At 40.2% G+C, this 23774-nt stretch overlaps 1 protein-coding gene across 1 annotated transcript in view; it reads right to left on the bottom strand.

Moving 5' to 3' along the window:
- ENDOU (endonuclease, poly(U) specific) overlaps nucleotides 1–23298 on the bottom strand; it is a 48856-nt gene extending 25558 nt beyond the window's left edge. The window contains exons 1-5 of the mRNA XM_073613647.1: nucleotides 23140–23298; nucleotides 14483–14602; nucleotides 12384–12428; nucleotides 10792–10836; nucleotides 3312–3494 (exon numbers count right to left, since the gene is read on the bottom strand). Of these exons, the coding sequence (XP_073469748.1) occupies nucleotides 3312–3494; nucleotides 10792–10836; nucleotides 12384–12428; nucleotides 14483–14602; nucleotides 23140–23215 (469 nt within the window). The 5' untranslated portion in view covers nucleotides 23216–23298. The remainder of the gene's footprint in view (nucleotides 1–3311; nucleotides 3495–10791; nucleotides 10837–12383; nucleotides 12429–14482; nucleotides 14603–23139) is intronic.
- Nucleotides 23299–23774: the final 476 nt, after the last annotated feature.

Below are 23774 nucleotides of genomic sequence, written 5' to 3'. Positions count from 1 at the left end.
GTCACTGACTGTTCAGGTCCCCAGTAACAATCATAAACCATCAATATTGAAAAATGTAACCTTTAGCCTGCAGGTGAACACTGTCATCTTCAGGTTGCAGTGGGATCTGAGATTTACATTTAATCGTGTAATTTGTAATTACAAAGACATCATTAAAAATAATCGCATTAAAAAAAATAAAGTTTGTTTCAAACAATAAAAAACAGCAACAACATTTAGGCAGACCACAGGTGAGTGGTCTGCTTAATTACCCTCCGGACTCCTCCCATAAATTCAGGCAACCATACTGGCCTTCTTATTTATGGTCCAAGCTCTTCAACCGAGACAGATGTGAACCACATAAACACGAGACAAGACTTACAACATAACATAGACCTGAGGTGTGCCCTGGTCTGCTGGCCAGTATGCCAACAAAGGGGCAAAAATACTCGGATAGGGTAGTACCTCTTTATTGGTCCTGTGACATCTATTGAGCAAGCTAGGTGAGGGCTTGCGACATCTCTACCTGAGGGTTCTGAAATTATTGAGCGAAGCAGGCAGATTTCCACCCGCCCAATTCTTAATGACATGGTCTGGTACCCTTTACTGAGATGCGGCTGAGGCTGCTTCGATCCGAAAGGAGTGACCGGAATACAGGCCGGGGTCAAGGTCTAGGTTAACCAGGGAGATCCTAACGTGCCTGATGAACTGACTGCTACTCAGGGGGCTGGTTGGAAAAAGGTAGCAACGGCATGGGGTTCGACTGGCTAAGTAGGTGAGACAGTAACAGGTCAAATATCTCTACTGGGCAGCAGCCGTGTTGGTCTAGGTGAGGGCTTGATGTCGACCCCAGGCTTGGATTGTTGGGTTCTGGACACTATGAGGTGTAGAATGACATGATCTTGAAAGCACAGTATCTGGCCGCCAGGGCCACTAAAGGTAAAATCGCTGGCCACAAAGCCATGGAAAGGCCAGGTAGATGGTAGCTTGCTGTGAGCTTGGGGATGGTCCATCCCCTGAGGGACAGCACGCTGCCACGCTCTGAACCCGCAGAGGGTAACAGAGGGGCGGAGGTGAAGCCTTCACTGCCGGCCTGTGACATGGTTCCAGCTAAAGTCAAGGAGAGGGGGGTCCATGTGTTAAGAGGAGTCGTAGCGGTAGGATAGTGAGTGGAATTGGATACAGAAAAATGGATAAGAAGGAAAACTAGGACAGGAAAAGGAACAACAGGCGCAGTTAGAAGCTGGTTTGTGTTCTGAAGCATTGAACGCTGTTGAGTGAAAATATAGAAAACTCAAAAGAGTGCGTGACAACCGAGGTGAGCGAGGAGGTGACTGGCCAAGTCACCGATAGCTTGGGTGCCCGTCTGTGCTGAGCACAAACCTGTGAACCAGAGCCCTGGGGCATAATGAGGCGAGAAGCTGAAGTCTGGTATGGCCCAAGTAGGAATGTTGCGGTCTGTAGTTAGGGACGTATGCTCGGTGTGGCAACACTTGCACTGTCAGCAAGCTCAACGTTTGGCGACCTTGTCTGCGTAGGTGATGGGTCACCTTTCGAAAACAGAGTGTAATGCAAAGAAACATGTGACAGTAACTAACGCCCGATGAGCAGCCCAAATTGTGTATGTGAAGTGAACATTTAGTGAAAGGGTGCTGAAGGTTGATGTGAGAGTGAAACCCATGTACTACACACCTGACTCAACACCCTAGTTTCAAAGTCCTGGTTGAGGTCGAGATCTCAGTCGACCAAGAACCTGTAGTAAGGGTGACATAGAAGTCCAGTTTCCTTTTCTTTTCTTTCTTTCTTTTCTTGTTCTTTTTACCTGTTTAAATTACCTGCCCCACTCCTTCAAATGTGACTGGCCCCCTGGTGAAGTTGCGATACCTGTGTGTTTTTTTAGTTTTTTTTTTTTCGAGGAAATAATGTCCAACCTGGTGCAGGATGGAACAACCTGAACTCGACTGACCTAAATGAGAAATGACAGACAGAAAACGGTGAGTGGCTTGATTGTATGCCATTGGAGACGATGACTGGCCAGATTGTGTGCCACTGGAGAAATGCTTGCAACAACTGCAAGAAAGTAGCCTTTTCTGGAAGGCGAAAAAATAAGGATAGCAGAAAACTTGAATATGTGGGAATGAACTGTAATCATGAGCGGTTGTCAACCGTGACTGTAGAGTGTATGAAATTAATCTGATATGAAACAAATTGGTTGTAGAGTGTATGAAATGAATCTGATATGAATCAGACTGTGGAGAGTATGAAATGGATCCGATATGAATCGTTGTGCTGCCGACGTGACTAGATTTGAATCAGGCTGTAGTGTGTATGAAATGAATCCGATACGAACCAGTTGTAGAGTGTATGAAATTATTCCGGTACAAATCGGTTGTTGAATGTATGAAATGAATCTGATATGAATCGGCTGTAGAGTATATGAAATTAATCCGATACGAATCGGTTGTAAAGTGTATGAAATTAATCTGATATGAATCGGTTGTAAAGTGTATGAAATTAATCTGATATGAATCGGTTGTAAAGTGTATGAAATTAATCTGATATGAATCGGTTGTAAAGTGTATGAAATTAATCTGATATGAATCGGTTGTAAAGTGTATGAAATTAATCTGATATGAATCGGTTGCAGAGTGTATGAAATGAATCTGATACAAATCGGTTGTAAAGTGTATGAATCGGTGTGGTAAGGGGTGTGTCCTATGCCTCAATACTTTTGCTGATAAGTGTCCCTCATTCCCATCTCAAAAAGTTGGAAGGTATGCACATGTACTATATATATACAGGTTATATAATACAGCAAATGGAGCTCATCTGGAGAAATCCAAGATGGCGACACACACAGTGCTCTAACAGTGCTATGCATGGTTCACAGAGAAGGAAATTTAGAGCACCATATTTGCTCCCACCACCTTATATTTAGAGAAACCTTGGAGTCCGTGGTGACACTACTTACCCATAGCCCCCAACTGTCCCTGATTTTGAGGGACTGCCCCTCTGTCCCTCTTTCCCCCTCATTTGTCCCTCATTTTGGTCTGACCTATATAGTTGTATATAAAATACACTTTTTATCTTTCAAAAAGTGTTTCCCAGAGCTAAACTTTTCCTCCAAAATCTAAATTGCTGCATTTGTAAATTTTAAAAGCCAATATAAAGGAATAGTAGTGGTAAAAAAAAAGCATTTGTGGATTTAATTCATCTTTTTTTTGGTTAATTCTCCTTTAAGGGGGTGTGGCAGGAGGCGTGTCATATGCCTATATACGTTTGCTAGTAGGTGTCCCTCATTCACATCTCAAAATGTTGGGAGGTATGCATACCTCCATAGGGACTGCTATCAGAACTGGTTGCTGCTTTGCTCTTCTTGTTAGAGCTGCCGGTATCTCCACCACATAGGTCACTATAGTCAGTACAGCAGTTATTGAATTTAGAACACTTGTTATTGCAGTGGCATGTATTTTTCTTGTTATATTTTTCACCACATCGTCCCTCACAGGAGGAATCTGTATGGATGACAGTCAAAACAGATGTATTTAGGCATGCGTTACCATCCCCAAGCTCATTCCGAAAATGCCAGTTGCCTGTCTGCATTACTTCCTGAGCCACTGACTACTACTACTAAGCATGCAGTTAGTAAAGTACCTGTATGTAGAAATCCAAATCTGCACACATGCTCTGAGTTATTGACTCTAATGCCGCGTACACACGATCGGAATTTCCGTCAGAAAAAACTTGGATGGCTTTTCCGAAGGAATTCTGCTCAAGCTTGTCTTGCATACACACGGTCACACAAAAGTTCTCTGAACTTTCGACCATCAAGAACGCGGTGACGTACAACACTACGACGAGCCGAGAAAATGAAGTTCAATGCTTCCGAGCATGCGTCAAATTGTTTCCGAGCATGCGTCGTTTTTTGTGCGTCCGAATTGTATACAGACGATCGCATTTTCGGACAGGAACTTTTTCCGACCGAAAAATAGAGAACCTGCTGTCAGTCTTTTGCTGGCTGGAATTCCGCCAGCAAAAGTCCGATGGAGCATACACACGGTCAAAATTTCTGACAAAAAGCTCACATCCGACTTTTGCTGGCGGAATTTCTGATCATGTGTATGGGGCTTAAAAGTGCTGATGCCATAACATTACAATCAGGCAACTATCATAAAAAGTTGAGTTCAGTAATGGCAGTTTTTATATTTTCTCATTACAGGCATACCCCACTTTTAAGTACACAATGGGGTTTATTTACTAAAGCTGGAAAGTGCAAAATCAGGCTCACTTCTGCATAGAAACCAATGAGCTTCCAGGTTTTATTACCAAAGCTTAATTGAACAAGCTGGGATTAGAAGCTCATTGCTTTCTATGCAGAAATGAGCCTGATTTTGCACTTTACAGCTTTAGTAAATAAACTCCATTGTGTACTTAAAAGTGGGATATGCCTGTATAGGTGTCATTACCTATTTCACCATCCTATGTTGTGTAAATTCTATTTACATAGAAAACTTCTGTCCTTAACCACTTCCCTCCACAATTTGTCAAATAACATTCACCAGAATGATACACATACAGGATGGGCATACAATAATACCTCCCTTCCCCTTTGAGAGCCAGTAGCTGACACTTTGCACAGTGGATGGCTTTCAATCCCAGGTGTCACTGACTGTTCTTCAACTCTTCCGGGAAGGCTGTTCACAAGGTTTAGAAGTGTGTCTATGGGAATGTTTGACCATTCTTCCAGAAATGCATTTGTGAGGTCAGGCACTGATGTGGACGAGAAGGACTTCCTCACAGTCTCCACTCTAATTCATCCGAAAGGTGTTCTATCGGGTTGAGGTCAGGACTCTGTGCAGGACAGTCAAGTTCCTCCACCCCAAACTTGCTCATCAATGTCTTTATGGACCTTGCTTTTTGCAATGGTCCAAATCATTTGGTGGAGGGGGGATTATGGTGAGGGGTTGTTTTTCAGGGGTTGGGTTTGGCCCCTTAGTTCCAGTGAAGGGAACTCTTAAGGCATCAGCATACCAAGACATTTTGGACAATTTCATGCTCCCAACTTTGTGGGAACAGTTTGGGGATGGCCCCTTCCTGTTCCAACATGGCTGCGCACCAGTGTACAAAGCAAGGTCCATAAAGACATGGATGAGCAAGTTTGTGGTGGAGGAACTTGACTGGCCTGCACAGTGTCCTGACCTCAACCTGATAGAACACTTTTGAGATGAAATAGAGTGGAGACTGCGAGCCAGGCCTTCTCGTCCAACATCAGTGCCTGACCTCACAAATGCGCTTCTGGAAGAATGGTCAAACATTACCATAGACACACTCCTAAACCTTGTGGACAGCCTTCCCAGAAGAGTTGAAGCTGTTATAGCTGCAAAGGGTGGGCCAACTCAATACTGAACCCTACGGACTAAGACTGGGATGGCATTAAAGTTCATGTGGGAATAAAGGCAGGCGTCCCAATACTTTTGACAATATAGTGTGTATATATTATACTGTGCATTTGTCAGCTTAAAAAAAAACAAAAACTAACTTGCAGGAAGCCGACCAACCGTAATTGAAAGATAGAAAATATTATAAGAAAAGTTTATTAATATAATAAATCACTATATCTGAATTATATATACTTATATGCACAAAGGAGATATGTGAGGTATCTACTGTTGTTGGAACAAGGACTTTTTATATATGTGCATGGTCATATTGTACTGGGCATGGGCATTAAAAGTTGATATTAGGATATAGAATGAGCACCAATATCATCTATTTATTTGACATACTGTGATTTGGAAAAGTAGTTTAGCTATTAAATGCAAGTCTGCTCATATAAATTGGAAGCAGATTGATAAATAGTGATATAATATATTATTGTCAAATTAACAGATTCATACTGATGCTGCTAAATTTGACCTGGGCATCTAGGCATTAACGACCAATGGTCACTTAAGGGTTAACAAATCTGTCTATGTAGGATGCTGTGGGATTTCACCACTGTGTTGTGGATGACATTTTCACTCTTTTTTTTATGTTTACAGTGGGGATGGAAAGTATTCAGACCCCCTTAAATTTTTCACTCTTTGTTATATTGCAGCCATTTGCTAAGATCATTTAAGTTCATTTTTTTCCTCTGTAATGTACACACAGCACCCCATATTGACAGCAAAACACAGAATTGTTGACATTTCAGTTGCAGATTTATTAAAAAAGAAAAACTGAAATATCACATGGTCCTAAGTATTCAGACCCTTTGCTGTGACACTCATATATTTAACTCAGGTGCTGTCCATTTCTTCTGATCATCCTTGATCATCCAGCTGTGTTTGATTATACTGATTGGACTTGATTAGGAAAGCCACACACTTGTCTATATAAGACCTTACAGCTCACAGTGCATGTCAGAGCAAATCAGAATCATGAGGTCAAAGGAACTGCCTGAAGAGCTCAGAGACAGAATTGTGGCAAGGCACAGATCTGGCCAAGATTACAAAAAAATGTCTGCTGCACTTAAGGTTCCTAAGAGCACAGTGGCCTCCATAATCCTTAAATGGAAGACATTTAGGATGACCAGAACCCTTCCTAGAGCTGGCCGTCTGGCCAAACTGAGCTATCGGGGGAGAAGAGCCTTGGTGAGAGAGGTAAAGAAGAACCCAAAGATCACTGTGGCGGAGCTCCAGAGATGCAGTCAGGAGATGGGTGAAAGTTGTAGAAAGTCAACCATTACTGCAGCCCTCCACCAGTCAGGGCTTTATGGCAGAGTGGCCCGACGGAAGCCTCTCCTCATTGCAAGACACATGAAAGCCTGCATGGAGTTTGCTAAAAAACACCTGAAGGACTCCAAGATGGTGAGAAATAAGATTCTCTGGTCTGATGAGACCAAGATAGAACTTTTTGGCCTTAATTCTAAGCGGTATGTGTGGAGAAAACCAGGCACTGCTCATCACCTGTCCAATACAGTCATAACAGTGAAGCATGGTGGAGGCAGCATCATGCTGTGGGGGTGTTTTTCAGCTGCAGGGACAGGACAACAGGCTGAAATTGAGGGAAAGATGAAAGTGGCCAAGAACATGGATATCCTAGACGAAAACCTTCTCCAGAGTGCTCAGGACCTCAGACTGGGCCGAAAGTTTACCTTCCAACAAGACAATGACCCTGAGCACACAGCTAAAATAATGAAGGAGTGGCTTCACAACAACTCTGTGACTGTTCTTGAATGGCCCAGCCAGAGCCCTGACTTAAACCCAATTGAGCATCTCTGGAGAGACCTAAAAATGGCTGTCCACCAACATTTACCATCCAACCTGACAGAACTGGAGAGGATCTGCAAGGAGGAATGGCAGAGGATCCCCAAATCCAGGTGTGAAAAACTTGTTGCATCTTTCCCAAAAAGACTCATGGCTGTATTAGATCAAAAGGGTGCTTCTACTAAATACTGAGCAAAGGGTCTGAATACTTAGGACCATGTGATATTTCAGTTTTTCTTTTTTAATAAATCTGCAAAAATGTAAACAATTCTGTGTTTTTGTGTCAATATGGGGTGCTGTGTGTACATTAATGAGGAAAAAAATGAACTTAAATGATTTTAGCAAATGGCTGCAATATAACAAAGAGTGAAAAATTGAAGGGGGTCTGAATACTTTCCGTCCCCACTGTGTGTTGAGAATGATTATGGAAATCTCTTTTCTACTTTGTAGGTAGTCATCAATTTGTTAAGACCTTAAACTAGGTTCTTTGTATGTTCTGGCTGCTGTTAGTTACTCTGTTGTGTTCTGCTAGTAGGGGAACCCCAGACTCTTTTTAAAAAAAACACCACATGGAACTGCATGGTACTGCAGCACCATCCTCTTTCGTGTGCGTAAAAACAAAGGCATTTTGCTGAATCTAGGCTTATATGTTTTACTTTTATACTTTTTTTTTTTTTTACAATTGTTCTACATGTTTTAACCCCAGAATATTGTTTTGATAAGGCATTGATCCAATTTTAGGTCAGAAATGGCAACATGGTAATCCATTTATAAATTAGAATAATACACCAAGTTCAAAAATAAGCTCCCCTTTTCCCTTTTTTCAGGTCGGATATGATTTTATTGTAAAAATAAAATAAAGAAAAGTATCTTCCAACAAGCTTAGCTATCTTCCAACTAGCAATTTTGCAACCGCAGCATTTACCGTAAAAATTATTTAGTTAATTCATTGGAAACAAAAATATTCAACACTTTGCTGACAGTACTACAGTGGTGGTGACAATGCACACCTCCCAACTGTACCTTATTTAAATGGACAGGTCCTCTTTTGAAACTAAATCCTTCTATACTCCCAAATTGTATCTCTTTTTATTATGAAGTTTTAGCCCAGGTTCACACTGCTGCGGGACTGAAATTGTGCGAGTTCAGCTGAACTCGCACAATTTAATACCCGCATGTCAGTCTGACTTCAGCGGCGATTTCAGAGACATCTAAGCAGGTTCCTGCATAGATGTCTATTGAAATCACACCCAAAGTCGCCAAAAGTAGTACAGAAACTACTTTTGGGAATTGGTGCAGCGCCGCAAAGTCAGCACCGCACCGATTCGCACAGTGCTCTTGCCAGCAATAGCCGCCGATTTGGCATGCGAGTTGACATGTGATCAATGTGAACCTGGGCTTAGGCTGGGTTCACAATAGCTATGGCCACGGCTCACAGCAGGGGTCCGGTGCATCCCTGTACACCATTTCAGGTGCAAATCGGGTCAGAATTTTAGGGCTGAATTTGCACCTGAAACAGAGCCAAAGATGCACAAAACCCTTTTCCAGTGTGCTCCACGGCTGCCCCGGAGCTGTGTGAACCAGCTCCATTGGGAGCCAGTAACAGTCTCCTGTCATGCCAATTTGCATCAGTGTGAACCCAGCCTTAATCTTCAAAAATACATGTTTTATTCAAAGTGTTATATTGCATGAAATTTTTCAATCAGTCTCTAAATTATTGCATTTTGTTAAAATGTGCTTTTGTAAATTTCTAGTCTAAAGGGAAAAAAGTTGAATAAATGCAATGGTGGGTTTGACTAATACATGTTTAACTATGAGTTTTTATGGTCTTGTATTTGAAGGCATGGCAGGGGTGTGTCATTTTCCTAAATGCTTTGTGCTATAATGTGTCACCATTTCTTATGTCAGGAAAAAGGAAATTATGGACAGTACTGTTGTTTTTATAGATAACTTGTGGTGAAAGAAATGTAGAGGCAGCTTTGCTATCTTTGACTTCAGTATTTTGTGACTTACCAACCTGAAACAGGCATGAACACGGAGTGAAGTCAGAACTTATTTGGGTCAGTGACTCTGAAAATACAAAAGCCGAAGACAGCCAAGCAATTTACCTTTTTTCGAAAAGAGATCAGCAATGGGCTCCTATGTCTTTCTATCACTAAAAGCAAATCTCTGGTATAAAGCTATTACCCCAAGATTTATATGATATAATCCCATACCAATCTTTTTTCGGGTACACTATCTATGTCCCAGCTCACTTTCTTTAATGGAGTTCCCAGGCACATCCAATCTCAGGGTTGGAGTCTTGGCATGTATTGGTTTATAGGTATAGGTTTATGAGCGCTAGTCAACAACAACTTCTTAGCTTTATTTTCTATAGTCTAAGCTCATGCAGCAATTGCATGTCGGTTGAGAAAGTTCTAGTGTTTTCTTCTCCCATACAGTCAATTCAGCTCACCTCCTCTAAACTAGACAGCTACAGGTGCCTCCCAGTTAGTTACGGAGGATAAAATAACAGACTTTAGTCCAGCTCCCCCATAGGATAGATTGTCTATGGCACAACTCATCTGGGCAGAAGCCAAGGAGAGAGAAAAGCAACTGGAAAATGTATCCCAAATATTTATCATTTTCTCCAGCTACCATCAAATGACTATATTTCTTATGGATTGGTAGGAATGATGCATATTTATAACTCCGATACGTATTCTTCTACATATTTTTGGTAAAAAAAACGCAATAAGCGTTTATTGATTGGTTTGCGCAAAACTTATAGCGTCCACAAAATAGGGGATAGTTTTATGGCATTTTTATTAATAATTTTTTTTTTTACTAGTAATGGCAGCGATTTTTATTGTGACTGCGGCATTATGTCGGCCAGATCGTACACTTTTGTCGCTATTTTGGGACCATTCACATTTATACAGCGATCAGTGCGGTTAAAAATGCATTGATTACTGTGTAAATACGACTGGCAGTGAAGGGGTTAACCACTAGGTGGTGCTGTAGGGGTTAAGTGTGTCCTAGGGAGTGATTCTAACTGTGGGGAGGAGGGGCTGTGTGTGACACATCACTGATCACTGCTCCCAATTACAGGGAGCTATGATTAGTGTCAGTGTCACTAGGCAGAACGGGGAAATGCTTGTTTACATTAGCATTTCTCCGTTCTTCCTCGCAGACATCGAGTCCGTGGGACCCGCGATCACGCTCACGGAGCTCCCGGCGGGTGGGCGCAAGCCGCCTCTTAAAGGGCAACGTAGAGGTACATTAATCTGCCTGTACGTGCCCTTCTGCCGCAGTATATCTGCGTGAGGCGGTCAGGAAGTGGTTAACATAGGCTGGCTACAGCCTAACTGCCCCCTGGAAGCATAGAACCAAAATATGACACTGCTGCCTAGGGCAAGGCCCCTACACTGGTAAATCCTCTAAATTTTAAGCAAGAGGCAAGTAAACAGCTCCTATTCATTCCTATCCATTCAATTCAAGGGCTTTTGTAATCTTTTAACGCACCAGAAGACAGTATGTGTTAGTGCAAGAATAACGTATTGTTTAAACACACTTTTTAAAGTACCTGATTTTTTATGGTGAGCTGCTTTATTAACGTTTGGATCAATATCTGTAAAAAAGCCAAAATAATAAAATTGATAAAAGAATACCATAAACAGAAGATCGAGGATTATTTTAAAAGTGCATAGTTAACGATTAAGACAAATAGGATTGCTGATCTATGCTTAGTATTCTTTAATTCATTCAGTTCTTAGGCATCTAGTCATAAAAGAATCCAATTATTGAACAAAACATAAGAGACTTCTATAATTTATTAGGAAAAATGGTAAAGTCCTATTCATTCCTATCCTATGATGTAACCCGATATCATTCTTTTTTGGGTACACTCTCTATGTCCCAGCTCACTTTCTTTAATGGAGTTCCAAGGGACATCGTGTCTCAGGGTTGGAGTCTTGGCATGTATTGGTTTATAGGAAGATGAGCATCAGTCACCGATTTTATTGCTGAGTACTTATGAGAGACAGGGTGAGGGAGAAAGAATACCAACAACTTCTTAGCTCTACTTTCTATAGTTTAAGCACATGCAGTACAGTAATTGCACATTAGCAGAGAAGGTTCTAGTGTTTTCTTTTCCCATATAGCCATTTCAGCTCTACTCCTCCAAACTATACAGCTATAAGTGCCTCCCAGTTGGTTGCATTGGATCAAATATCACACTTTAGTCCAGCTCCCTCATAGATATGGCACAGTTCCTCTGGGCAGAAGCCCAGGAGAGAAAAACCAACTGGAATGTCTGTCCTTAATATTAATTATTTTCTCCGGCTAACATCAATTGACTATAATCCTTATGAATTAGCAGGAATTGTGCATATTTATAACTTAGAAGGTTAAAAATTCTGAAACACAATACTGGAGCAAGTTCATCAATAGCTAACAGAAACAAGCAATGCCCCAAAATTAGGAACCTTAACGTAGGCTGGCTACAGCCTAACTGACCCCGGGAAACATAGAATCAAAATATGACACTGCTGCCTAGGGCAAGGCCCCTACACTGGTAAATCCTCTAAGGTTCAAGTAACAGGCAAGTAAACAGCTCCCATTCATTCCCACCCATTCCACTGTTCCCCTAATTCAAGGACTTTTATAATCTTTTAATGCACCAGAAGACAGTACAGGGGGTCCCCGGGTTACAAACAAGTTAGGGACTGTAGGTTTGTTCTTAAGTTGAATCTGTTTGTAAGTCGGAACAGGTATATTTTTTAAGTGTAGCTCCAGCCAAAAAAAATATTTTTCAGCTTTTTGGATAGCATAGGGAAGGGTTAACACCCCTGTAACATTTGTTTTGCTGTCTGTGCCCCTGTTCAGAAGATTTCACCTCACTTTCTGTCCCAATGACAATTGGATTTTGAAAATTTTGGGTTGTTGTGGAAACAAGCCTTGGTGATAAAGCATCAGTGGAGGTACCTTTTCCCCATAATAGCTCTTACAGGAGTGAATTTCCCTTCCTAGGTGTAGATTTCCTCTCACTTCCTGTTGTCTCCCTCCGTTTGTAAGTAGGAGTCGTTTGTAAGTCGGATGTTTGTAACTAGGGGACCCCCTGTATGTGTTATTGAAAGAACATAACAATTGTTTAAACACAATTTTTAAACATATTACCGGATTTTATATGGTGATCTGCTTCATCAAAGTTTGGATCAATATCTGTAAAAAGACAAAATAATAAAATTGATAAAAGAATACCATAAGCAGAAGATCAAGGATTACTTTAAAAGTGCATAGTTAATGATTAAGACAGATAGAATTACTGATCTATGCTTAGTATACAGATATCCTTTAATGCATTCATTTCTTAGACATCTTGTCATAAAAGAATCAATTTTTTGAACAAAACATCTGGGACTTCAATAATTAGGATATTAGAAAGGAGCAAGCTCACAGGTGACATGACAGTAAGGGTACTTATAGACATGGAAGGATGGTGAAATGTTCATGGAGAGGGGAGAGAAGGGAGATGATGAGCAAGGTTAAAGCTGCCTTTTTTGACTTACATTATAAGTCCTTTCAGATCTCAGTAATGTGAGCTTGTGTTAATGCAATTTGTGCCGCACATTGAGGTTGATTTACTAAAACTGGAGAGTGTAAAATCTGGTGCAGCTCTGCATAGAAACCAATCAGCTTCCAGGTTCTTTTGTCAAAGCTTAATTAAACAAGCTGAAGTTAGAAGGTGATTGGCTACCATGCACAACTGCACCACATTTTGCACTCTCCAGTTTTAATAAATCAACCCTGTGTGTTGGGTTAATGCAGTCCATTGATTTAAAAAAAAAAAACAAATATGATTTTTTTTTTACAATGTAATGCAGCACAACAATGCCATGCATTGTGGTGTGTTGTAGTGTGGACGTGTTGTCCGCTACTTTACCAGTGTGTTGCAGTGCCCTTTAAAATGAATAGCCTGCTATGCAATAATAATACCAATACCAATAACTGTATATATCTTAATGGGTGATTAAAGTTCTTTCATGAGATATGGGGTGATGTTAAGATTTTATAACAAGATTTTCACCATCTGCAACTTATATACATTGCAAAGCACAACCATTGGATAGTAAAGTTAGTATCCCATTCACAGCAAAATCTCTTTTAAAGCAGCTCATACATGTAAACAGTTTGGGTATGGCCCCTTCCTTTTCCAACATGACTGTGCACCAGTGCACAAAGCAAGGTCCATAAAGACATGGATGATCGAGTCTGGGGTGGAGGAACTTGACTGTCCTGCACAGCCCTGTGGACAGCCTTCCCTGAAGAGTTGAAGCTGTTATAGTTGCAAAAGGTGGGCCAACTCAATATTGAACCCTACAGACTAAGACTGGGATGCTATTAAAGTTCATGTGCATATAAAGGGAGGCGTCACAATACTTTTGACAGTAAAGTGTATATGACTACATATAATGACATTTTGAGACAAATAAGCAATATAATGCATTTAGCAGTATAAGACTACAGTAAAGGATATAATTATTTTCCCTTAATTGCTATTTACATAACTCATTCAGCAGTAGATCCTTGTTAATCTCATTGAAGCTGTTCATCCCATTTTATTAGAAACTGACTGTTTAGATTTTTGACATAAGTGAGTGTGGATGACTGTAAGGGAGAAAATGTACAGAATGTAATCTAAGTGCAGCGTAGAAAACGTAGAACACAAAAGAAATATGAGCCACTCATAGGACTTGCCAAGTAAAGGAATGCCTGTCATTTTATTTGCAACAGAGGTTTTGGTGGTTCACAGTTCAAACAAGTGCTGAGTGCTCTTTCACATGGTAAGTCCTATAAGTGCCTCATCTCACTTGCTATATCTAAACACCAGTCTATGTGTGCATGGACGTTCATACAGGGTCTCCACAAATAAGACCTACACTCCATAGGTGCCGCCTGCCCTCTACTTAAACATAAAATCTGATTGGTCATTATGTGCCACTTTTGTTTTTTAAAGGGGTGGAGTAGTGAGTGTTATCCGTGACAGCCAATTGGATTTTCATCAGCCCGACTGGCGTTATGCTCAACACTTCCATTTGGTTGCTTCAGTTCTTTAATCCAAATTATGGTGGCCCAGCACTCATGCCCCAACTTGCCCATATCTAGCTTGCAAATTAAGAAACAATAAAGAAATGGGCGCATCCAAGATTTTTTCTTACTTCGGTGTAAGTGTTGATGTTGACATGTATCTAAAAATGCATCATTTCATTTCTTACATTTACAAAATGAGTAATCGTCGCAGCAGTCACCGAACCTTTCACAGTGTTCATTGCACTGACAGCTGTACTTTTTGTTAGGTTTGTGTCCACAGCGATTCTTGCACGAATGTTCACATTCTGCAAAAAAAAAAAATAATGTACAAAACTTAAATTTAATGGCAGTACTGTGTGTTAATATTCAATATATTAGTATCAGCACAGTCTCTAAAGTGTCCTTCACATGGAAAGTCTCATCCAGCTCGAGCACGAGAGCATTCATACCTTTTCCTAATCACGAAAATCCCCAGCTTGGTTGACATGATCTAATGAAGATTATGAGACCATGGTTACTAAACAGATAATTCAATTGTAATTTAGTGCTGTAAGAACAGCAGAAAGTGTGCCTGTTGTTGCCCAAGCCTTCTCTTTAACTTGAGAATGTTTGCTCAGTTTAACTGCTTCTGAACCAACCTATAGCAAAATTACTGCTACAGGACAGCCCTCCTGTGCAGGATCACCTATGCTTCTGAACTTTTGCCTTCAGGGGGGCCCGCGGGCTGCCAGCGGGGCGCTTCTGCTGTGATTAATTACACCAGAAGCCGATCTACGGGTGTCGGGCACTGGATGACCGCTGGCACCTGCTGATCGTTGGTAAAACACACAGAACAGAGATCTGCCTATGTAAACAAGGCAGATCTCTGTTCTGACAGGGGGGAAGGGATGGATTTTTTGTCCCTGCAAAGGGAATAAAATCCCTCTCTTCCCCTAGTAAAAGCAGTACACACATGTCACAAAAACACTAGCTAGGCACACAGTTAACCCTTTGATCGCCCTAGATGTTTAACCCCTTCCCAGCCAGTGTCATTAGTACAGTGATAGTGCATATTTTTATTGCTCATCACTGTATTAGTGTCATTGGTTCCCGGAAAGTTTCAATATCAGAATTGGCCTGGGCATTTAGTTAAATGCTTTTAAAAGGTAAATGTATATTTTTAAAACAGCCTTTATCATAGTACACCTCACCCTATGAAGCACTTCATACCTGAAATACAGGTTATCTTCTACTCTATGCTGCTGCCTGTCCATAGCCGAGCAGTGTTGACATTGTGCTGTCATCTTGGGACTCTATGAAATGTAGTTCATAGGCTAGTTCAGGCATAGCTAGTTCAGCACATTGTATTATATCAAGAGCAATTATTCTCTATGTCTAGCCTAGATGAGCACATGTATGTCACATAGCTGCTGGAAGACTACACGATGTAAACAATGCTGAGGTAAGTAGACAATCAAACCAGTGAAAAGGGTTTGCCCACATTGGTAGTCATATTATGTTGCAGTTTTGGTGAGGATGGTGAAAAGCAGTGAAATAAATGTTACCAATAGCAGATTGCACACATAAAATAAATACAACAAGATACAATGCCCGGTACACAAAATGAGATTATCGGACGAATGATCGTCCGTTTTTCTTTTTTGCATGCTAATCTCAGATCGAATCTGAAGAGTTTACTAAAGTCATGAAAATTCTTGTACGACAGAAGAAAAATTTGGAAGTGATGTCATGTGTTGTAATGCATTTGTATTGCATTTTCAAATGACAGCTGTACTGATTAAATGAAAATCGTACGATCTGGCAGCGTACAAAATTTTTTATGCGCATGTCCGATCAAATAGTATTGGATGAACTGTCCTGATCGGCTCTTGAAAGCTCTGTACTAACTATCAGATCATTGTACGATCGCTCCGAAATCGTCATTGTTCGTACGATTTTCTGATCGTGTGTATGGCACTTAACTCTACCCATTTCTCAGAAGTTGTCATTTAACCGTTTGCCAACCATCCGCCACAGTTATACTGCGGCAGAATGGCACAGGCAGGCGAATCGCCGTCATAGTACGTCGCTACCATAGACGGTCACTAGGGAGCTGTGTGTGTAAACACAGTTTCCGGTTCTCTGAGGAGAGAACTGACAGATCCTCTGTTCATACAGAGTATCGACAGAGGATCTGTTAGTTTCCCTGCACAGTCCCCATCCCCCTTCAGTTAGAACACTTTCTAGGACACACATTAACCCCTTCACTGCCCCCTAGTGTTAACCCCTTCACTGCCAGTGACATTTTTATAGTAATCAATGCATTTTTAATCGCACTGATTGCTGCATTAATGCCAATGGTCCCAAAAATGTGTCAAAATTGTCTGACATGTCCGCCATAATGTCGCAGTCACAATAAAAATCGCTGATCACCGCCATTACTTGTAAAAAAAAAAAAAATTTATAAAAATGCCATAAAACTATCCCCTATTTTGTAGATGCTATAACTTTTGCACAAACAAATCAATATACGCTTATTGCGATTTTTTTTACCAAAAATATGTAGAAGAATACGTATCAGCCTAAACTGAGGAAAAAAAAATGTTTTTTTATATATTTTTTGGGGATATTTTTTATAGCAAAAACTAAAAAATATTGCGTTTTTTTTCAAAATCGTCGCTTTATTTTTGTTTATAGAGCAAAAAATAAAAACCGCAGAGGTGATCAAATACCACCAAAAGAAAGCTCTATTTGTGGGAAAAAAAGGACGTCGATTTTGTTTGGGAGCCACGTCGCACGACCGCGCAGTTGTCAGTTAAAGCGACACAGTGCCAAATTGCAAAAAGTGCTCTGGTCTTTGGCCAGCCAAATGTTCCAGGGCTGAAGCAGTTAATTATTAAGAGATACAGTTTCATCATAATTGTGTTCTATATACACAAAGCAGTATGACATGCTGGGACAAAGGACTACATCCTTGTGCAGAATGAGATGATAGACTGAGCTCAGGAAACCAGGGTGAGAACACTCCCATGTGATACCAAGGGACACCTCATGTCCCATCTGCTGGAACAGCTGCCAACACAGCCACTTCTGGGGTCTGTGCGGTAATCACACGAAAAATGAGTAAGCCTGTACAGGGTTTGGCACTAGTTCTTATACATTGGACCCTTCATGGTGTCCAAATTAAAGAGAAACCTCTGTACCGCAGATTTATATGTATCTAGGGGAATAATAAATCATGCAATTGCACTAATTTCCTGCTTGATTTTACAATTATTTAAAATGAATCCCTGTGTTATTTCTTTTTCTTTGGTGTTTTGCAAACCATCCTATATTCAGTGTGAGTGTGTATATGCATTCATTATTTTCCACCAGCAATTTGTAAAATAAATTGTCTGTCCCCCAGAATTATGCGCTGCTTTGGGATACCTTTATAAACATCCTTCCTTTGAGAGCCAGTAGCTAACTGCTACTGGCTTTCAACACCGACTGTCACTGAAAGCTGGGATACCCACGTCAGGTAGGCCAAAGTGATCACACGAAGGCTGGAAAATTCATTAATTCATTCACTAGCATCTTCAGTACCACCAGTTTTAATTTTAATTGTAATTGTACGTTATTAAAAAAAATAAGAACAAAATAATGAAAAAAAAAAAAAAATAGAAACAATATTGTTATTCATTTTACATGCATGTGCATTTTCCAATTATGGATTTCCACGTTCTATCTGCAGGGCTGTCTTTGAGGCAGGGCAAAAGGGGCAGCTGCCCCAGGCCTAGTCATTGTTGTGGGGCCCAAAGCAGCTGCCCCTTGAGCCCACACTGCCTGAAAATAGTTGACAAGTGGATTTGGGAGGGCCCAAGAAAATGTTTGCCCTGGGTCCAATTAATATTAACCCTTTCATAACTAAGCCTATTTTTGAAATTTGTTTTTTTTACAAGTTAAAATCCGTATTTTTTGCTAGAAAATTACTTAGAGTTCCCAAACATTATATATATATATATATTTTTAGCAGAGAATCTAGAGAATAAAATGGCGATTGTTGCAATATTTTTATCACACGGTATTTGTGCAGCGGTATTTTAAACGCAAATTTTTGGAAAAGGGACACTTTCATGAATTTAAAAAAATCCAAACAGTAAAGTTACCCCAATTTTTTTGTATAATGTGAAAGATGATGTTACGCCGAGTAAATAGATACCAAACGTGTGACCCTTTATAATTGCACGCACTTGGGGAATGGCGACAAACTACGGTACCTATGAATTTCCATAGGCGACGTTTTAAAAATTTTTTACGGTTACCAGGTTTGAGTTACAGAGGAGGTCTAGGGCTAGAATTATTGCTCTCGCTTTGACGATCGCAGCGATACCTCACATGTGTGATTTGAACACCGTTTACATATGCGGGCGCGACTTCCGTATGCGTTTTCTTCGCTGCGCGAGCTCGCGGGGACAGGGGCACTTTAAAATTTTTTATTTATTTATTTATTTAATTTATTTTTTTACTTTATAAATTGTGTTTTAAAAAAAAAATTTTTTTTTTTACTTTTATTGCTGTCACAAGGAATGTAAACATCCCTTGTGACAGTAATAGGTGGTGACAGGTACTCTTTATGGAGGGATGGGGGGTCTAAAAGACCCCCCATCCCTCCTTTACACTTCAAAGTATTCAGATCGCCAAAAACGGCGATTCTGAATACTGTGTACTTTTTTAAATTCGGCGCCATTGGCAGCCGAGTAAACGGGAAGTGACGTCATGACGTCGCTTCTGCGTATACAACGAGAAGGCTGGAACGAAGCCGCCCACAGCTTCGTTCCAGCCCGCCCCCAGCCGCCGAAGGCACACGATCAGACACCGGCGGGAGGCGGCGGGAGGGGGGGATGTCCCCTCCCGCTCCTCCGGTATAACAACCGAGCGGCTTTTAGCCGCATCGGTTGTTATACTTGGGTAGCCGATCGCCCGCTGTAAACAACGGTACCGGGATGATGCCTTCAGCTGCGGGCATCATCCCGGTATAACCCCGGAAAGCCGAGTACGCATATCTGCGTACGGTCGGCGGGAAGGGGTTAGACGGCCCTGTCTATCTGTCCCAATTGAAATAGCCACCAGGCCAAAAAAAGACCTGACATGGGTGTCTGTGACCTTAACCAATTAAGCACCACCCGCCACAGTTTTACGTCGGCTGTTTGAAGGAGGATATCGTTGTTATGGCAGCACCTAGCTGCCATAACCCCGGTATCCTCTTCTTCAGCGGGCAGTCCACTACAAGATAAATATGGCCTCTGTGGCGGATTTTCCGCAAGATCACTTTTATCGGTGGCGGGAGAGGGCCCCCCCTCCTGCTGCGATCCGGTGCCCTCCGCCGCTTACCGGAGCCATCAGCAGCGGCAGAGCTGATCGCGTCCTGTCTCCTGTCAGGTATGGAGACGAGTGAGGGGAAGATGGCCAAAACGTCAATTCCACCCACAGCTCGTAGCCTCCCTGGCGGTTTTCCCGAGTGTGGCTCGGGGTTAAAATTCAGTACCATTAGCGGTAACCCCGAGCCACACTCGGGATCGCATTGCAGGATCCTGGGGCGGCGTTACTTACCTTGTCCCCGGGATCCTGCGATGTCACCCGCAGCGTCCGAGGGCTCCGTCCTCCTCCGAAGCCTCTCCGTGCCAGGCTCCGTTCCCTGCGAGCGGCGCGACGCGCGGGGGCGGAGCCTGGCGGCAAATTAAAAAAAAAGTAAAAATCATAACACATACAGTACTGTAATCTTACAGATTACAGTACTGTATGAAATGATTTCACATCCCCTTTGTCCCCAGTGCTTTGCAGTGTTTCCACCAATAGGATAACATTAGGTTTGCAGTTTTACATGATATACACTGTTCTTTCTGCCTGGAAACTGGAGATTGTCCATAGCAACCAAAAAGTGTCCCTTTACATCAAAGTGGCTTTAGACCAGCTAGAAAACAGCGATAGTAAATTAGAACACTTGCAGAATTGTGCAATAGTGAATTGTGGGGAAATTTATTTTATTACTATTTTTTTAAATTTTTTTTAATTATTTATTTTTATTTATTATATTATAATTTATGTTTTTGTGTTTCAAACTTTATCATACCCGGGATATCTACTAGACTCTTGTTTGGACAGATTTAAGTGTGTTATTGTTAAGATTTACAGACCTACAATATAAAACGCCAAATTTCCATGCAAAATAATGGTACCGCTTTCAGCACCTAAAATCCGAAATAATCATACCGCCAGGGAGGTTAAAAGGCCATTTTTAAAAAATTATTTTTTTAAATGACAATTTTTTTTTATTGCATTTTATTCTAAATATGAGAGCTGAGGTCTTTTTGATCTCATATTTAAGAGGTCCTGTCATACTTTTTTCTATTACAAGGGATGTTTACATTCCTTGTAATAGGAATAAAAGTGACATTTTTTTTTTTAAACAATTTAAAAATAAAAAAAACGTAAAATAATTTTTTTTTTTTTTAAACGTGCCCCGTCCCGACGAGCTCACGTGCAGAAGCGAACGTTCAAACCACACATGTGAGGTATCGCCGCGATTGGTAGAGCGAGAGCAATAATTCTAGTCCTAGACCTCCTCTGTAACTATAAACATGCAACCTGTAGATTTTTTTAAACGTCACCCATGGAAAAAAAAAGTTTGTCGCCATTCTACGAGCGAGCGCAATTTTGAAGCGTGACATGTTGGATATCAATTTACTTGGCGTAACATTATCTTTCACAACATAAAAAAAATGGGCTAACTTTACTAATGTCTTATTTTTTAATTCAAAAAAGTGTATTTTTTCCAAAAAAAGTGCGCTTGTAAGACCGCTGCGCAAATACAGTGTGACAAAAAGTATTGCAATGACCGCCATTTTATTCTCTAGGGAGTTAGAAAAAAAATGTATAATAATTTTCTAGCAAAAAAAACTGTTTTTAACTCAACAAATCTCAGAAAGAGGCTCGGTCTTTAAGTGGTTAATATAGAGATGTTTTGGTGCAATGTAAATGTTGTGTCACTTTTCTTCCTGTTCTGTCTGACACCAATGACCCAGATGTGACGTGGGGGACATACAGCATTAACAGGGACACAAGTTTTCACCATTTCCACTGTATACTTTAACTTAAAAAAAAAAAAAAGTTTTAGATGAAATTGTCTTTTAACACTTAGCCCCACCCTAATCCTAACACATAACCCACCCCCATAAAATGCCCTCTCTATCAATTATCCTAAAGTCTAATCCCTTAAAGCCAAAACCTAAAATAAATGTTTACACCAATAGGATAACATTAGGTTTGCTAAAGCTCCGTGTAGCCTAAATATTTGCCTTTTTGTCATTTAGAAAATACTTTTTCAACTTGGATGCCCATCATTGCTCTGGACCAGTTTCCTGATAGTGACAAAGACTGACCATGCCTATGCCATGTGTCTCAGCATGCTTGTGGTCTCCACCAGTGGCGAATGTGACAACGCAGGAGCACAACTGGGAGACAATTGTCACTCATTTACAAGATGTGCCTGAATAAGAACATTCATTTCAGGAACACAAAGTATTCTTTTATTGAAAGCTGTATAGTGAAAAACAGTTATGTAAAAAAAACTGAAATAACAATAGCTAGCTCATGTTTTTAGCGACTGGATTGAAATATATTTTAACCCCAACAATTCTAATAAACTAAAAATGGTTTATATAAGAAATAGCATCTGTAGTTTTGGTTTATATCATTGACTGACACTCAGAAACTGAGAGATAATAGAAATGATTTTTTTTCCTGTTTGGCACATAAATGTCAAAAAACCTAAATACCTCTTACCTAACTTTTTATCCTAAAGCTAGTTAACTTTGTGAACACTTGTTACATTTATGTAAACTGATTTACTGCTACAACGATGAAAGCTGTTCTTTAAACTAGATCATTGTCTCAGAATCTGACTGTACAGGTTATTGCAATTTAATTAGGGCTTTGAGCCTTGAAGTCAGACTACAGTAAAACTTGCAGCAGGAAAGAAGCCTCTGTTTTAAGAACAAGTTATACATCACCAAAAACTTCAATAAAAATCTAATGAATAAAAGAAAAAAACAAGTTATACAAACTTTGTCTATTAGAGGAAACCTACAATTTTTTTAAAACTAGCATATGCTGGAAAAATTTACATCAAGAAGATCACTTTCATATATATATATATATATATATATATATATATATATATATATATATATACATATATATTACTATTGTAGCTCTTTATTCCTCTCCGCTCTCCTTCTAAATACATGCAAGCATTGGATTCCTTAAAAAATTCAATTCTGCAGATGCTGTGAGATGCAGACGGTGACATCACGCAGGCATATAAGGTCAGTACACCCTGGTCGTAGAGAACCATTCACACTTCTCTTTTCCTAAATGTTTCAGGGAGGAGTTGTGGATACCGAGCCTTCAAAGACACCCTTTACAGAGAAAAGCTGTTTTTAGATCTGCTATCTAGCTGCCAGGACATTGGTGCAGCAACAACTTTAAATTAATTTACTGAATGAATTAATTATTTTTTATATTCATAAAGCCAATTGTGATTCTATTTTTTTTTGTATAGTATTTGGAGTCTCACTGTCATTTAATTCAGTTAAATCATTTTAAATATTCTTAAAGCATATGTATTTAAATTAGCAAATTCTGGTTATTTACAAATTGTTTAGAATGAAATTATCCTGTTTGAGCTTTTAGTGCTCAAAGTACATTTAAAGAGTAAAACACTACTTATATATGAAACCGGAGAACAGAAAACTTCCTTAGTTATAGAATCTTACAAAATAATCAGAAACTCAGAAGTCCTATAGAATACAGCAACACTTACTTTCACTGGAACAAGTATCAAAAGCCAGAGTGCCTCCAATGATAGAGAGGATAAGTAGGACCACAAGCTTCTTCATGGTGAACAACAAGACTGGACCAGTGCTCTCTGGATCCTAACTAAAAAGCCATTAATTATGAAGGGTGTGTTTTCTTCTACGCAAATTTGTTAAGGAGGAGAAAAGAACAGGAACATAATTTATCTTCCTTGTTGACAGTGATTAATAAAACAACCAGCTCTACCTGTTTTCCATTTATTTATAATCTGTTGCAATGTATACTAAACTTATAATATCAAGCTGAATTCTGCATACATGCTTTTGTAAGAGATAAATCGGTACATGTAAACTAATCCAAAAGATTTGGGGAACACTGATACCTGCAAATATCTTGTGGTCTGCCAGCAAAAAACCCCAGGCTAGCCTGCTTATGCCAACATGTTTCACCCTTTTCATTATCAGGCTGTTTTTCAGTTTTCAGCACTTCAATATTTGACTGACAATTACTCAGTCATACAACACTGTACCCAAATTAATTTTGTATCTTTTTTTTTTTTTTTGGTGGTATTTAATAACCACTGGGATTTTATTGTTACTATTTTACACACCTTACACACCAGAGAACTCATCAGATCACCAT

Source organism: Aquarana catesbeiana, linkage group LG02, assembly GCF_042186555.1.
Source record: "Aquarana catesbeiana isolate 2022-GZ linkage group LG02, ASM4218655v1, whole genome shotgun sequence".
NCBI classification, from domain to species: Eukaryota; Metazoa; Chordata; class Amphibia; order Anura; family Ranidae; genus Aquarana; species Aquarana catesbeiana.
The sequence above is the reverse complement of the archived record's forward strand: the minus strand, read 5'-3'. Positions and strand labels throughout refer to the sequence as shown.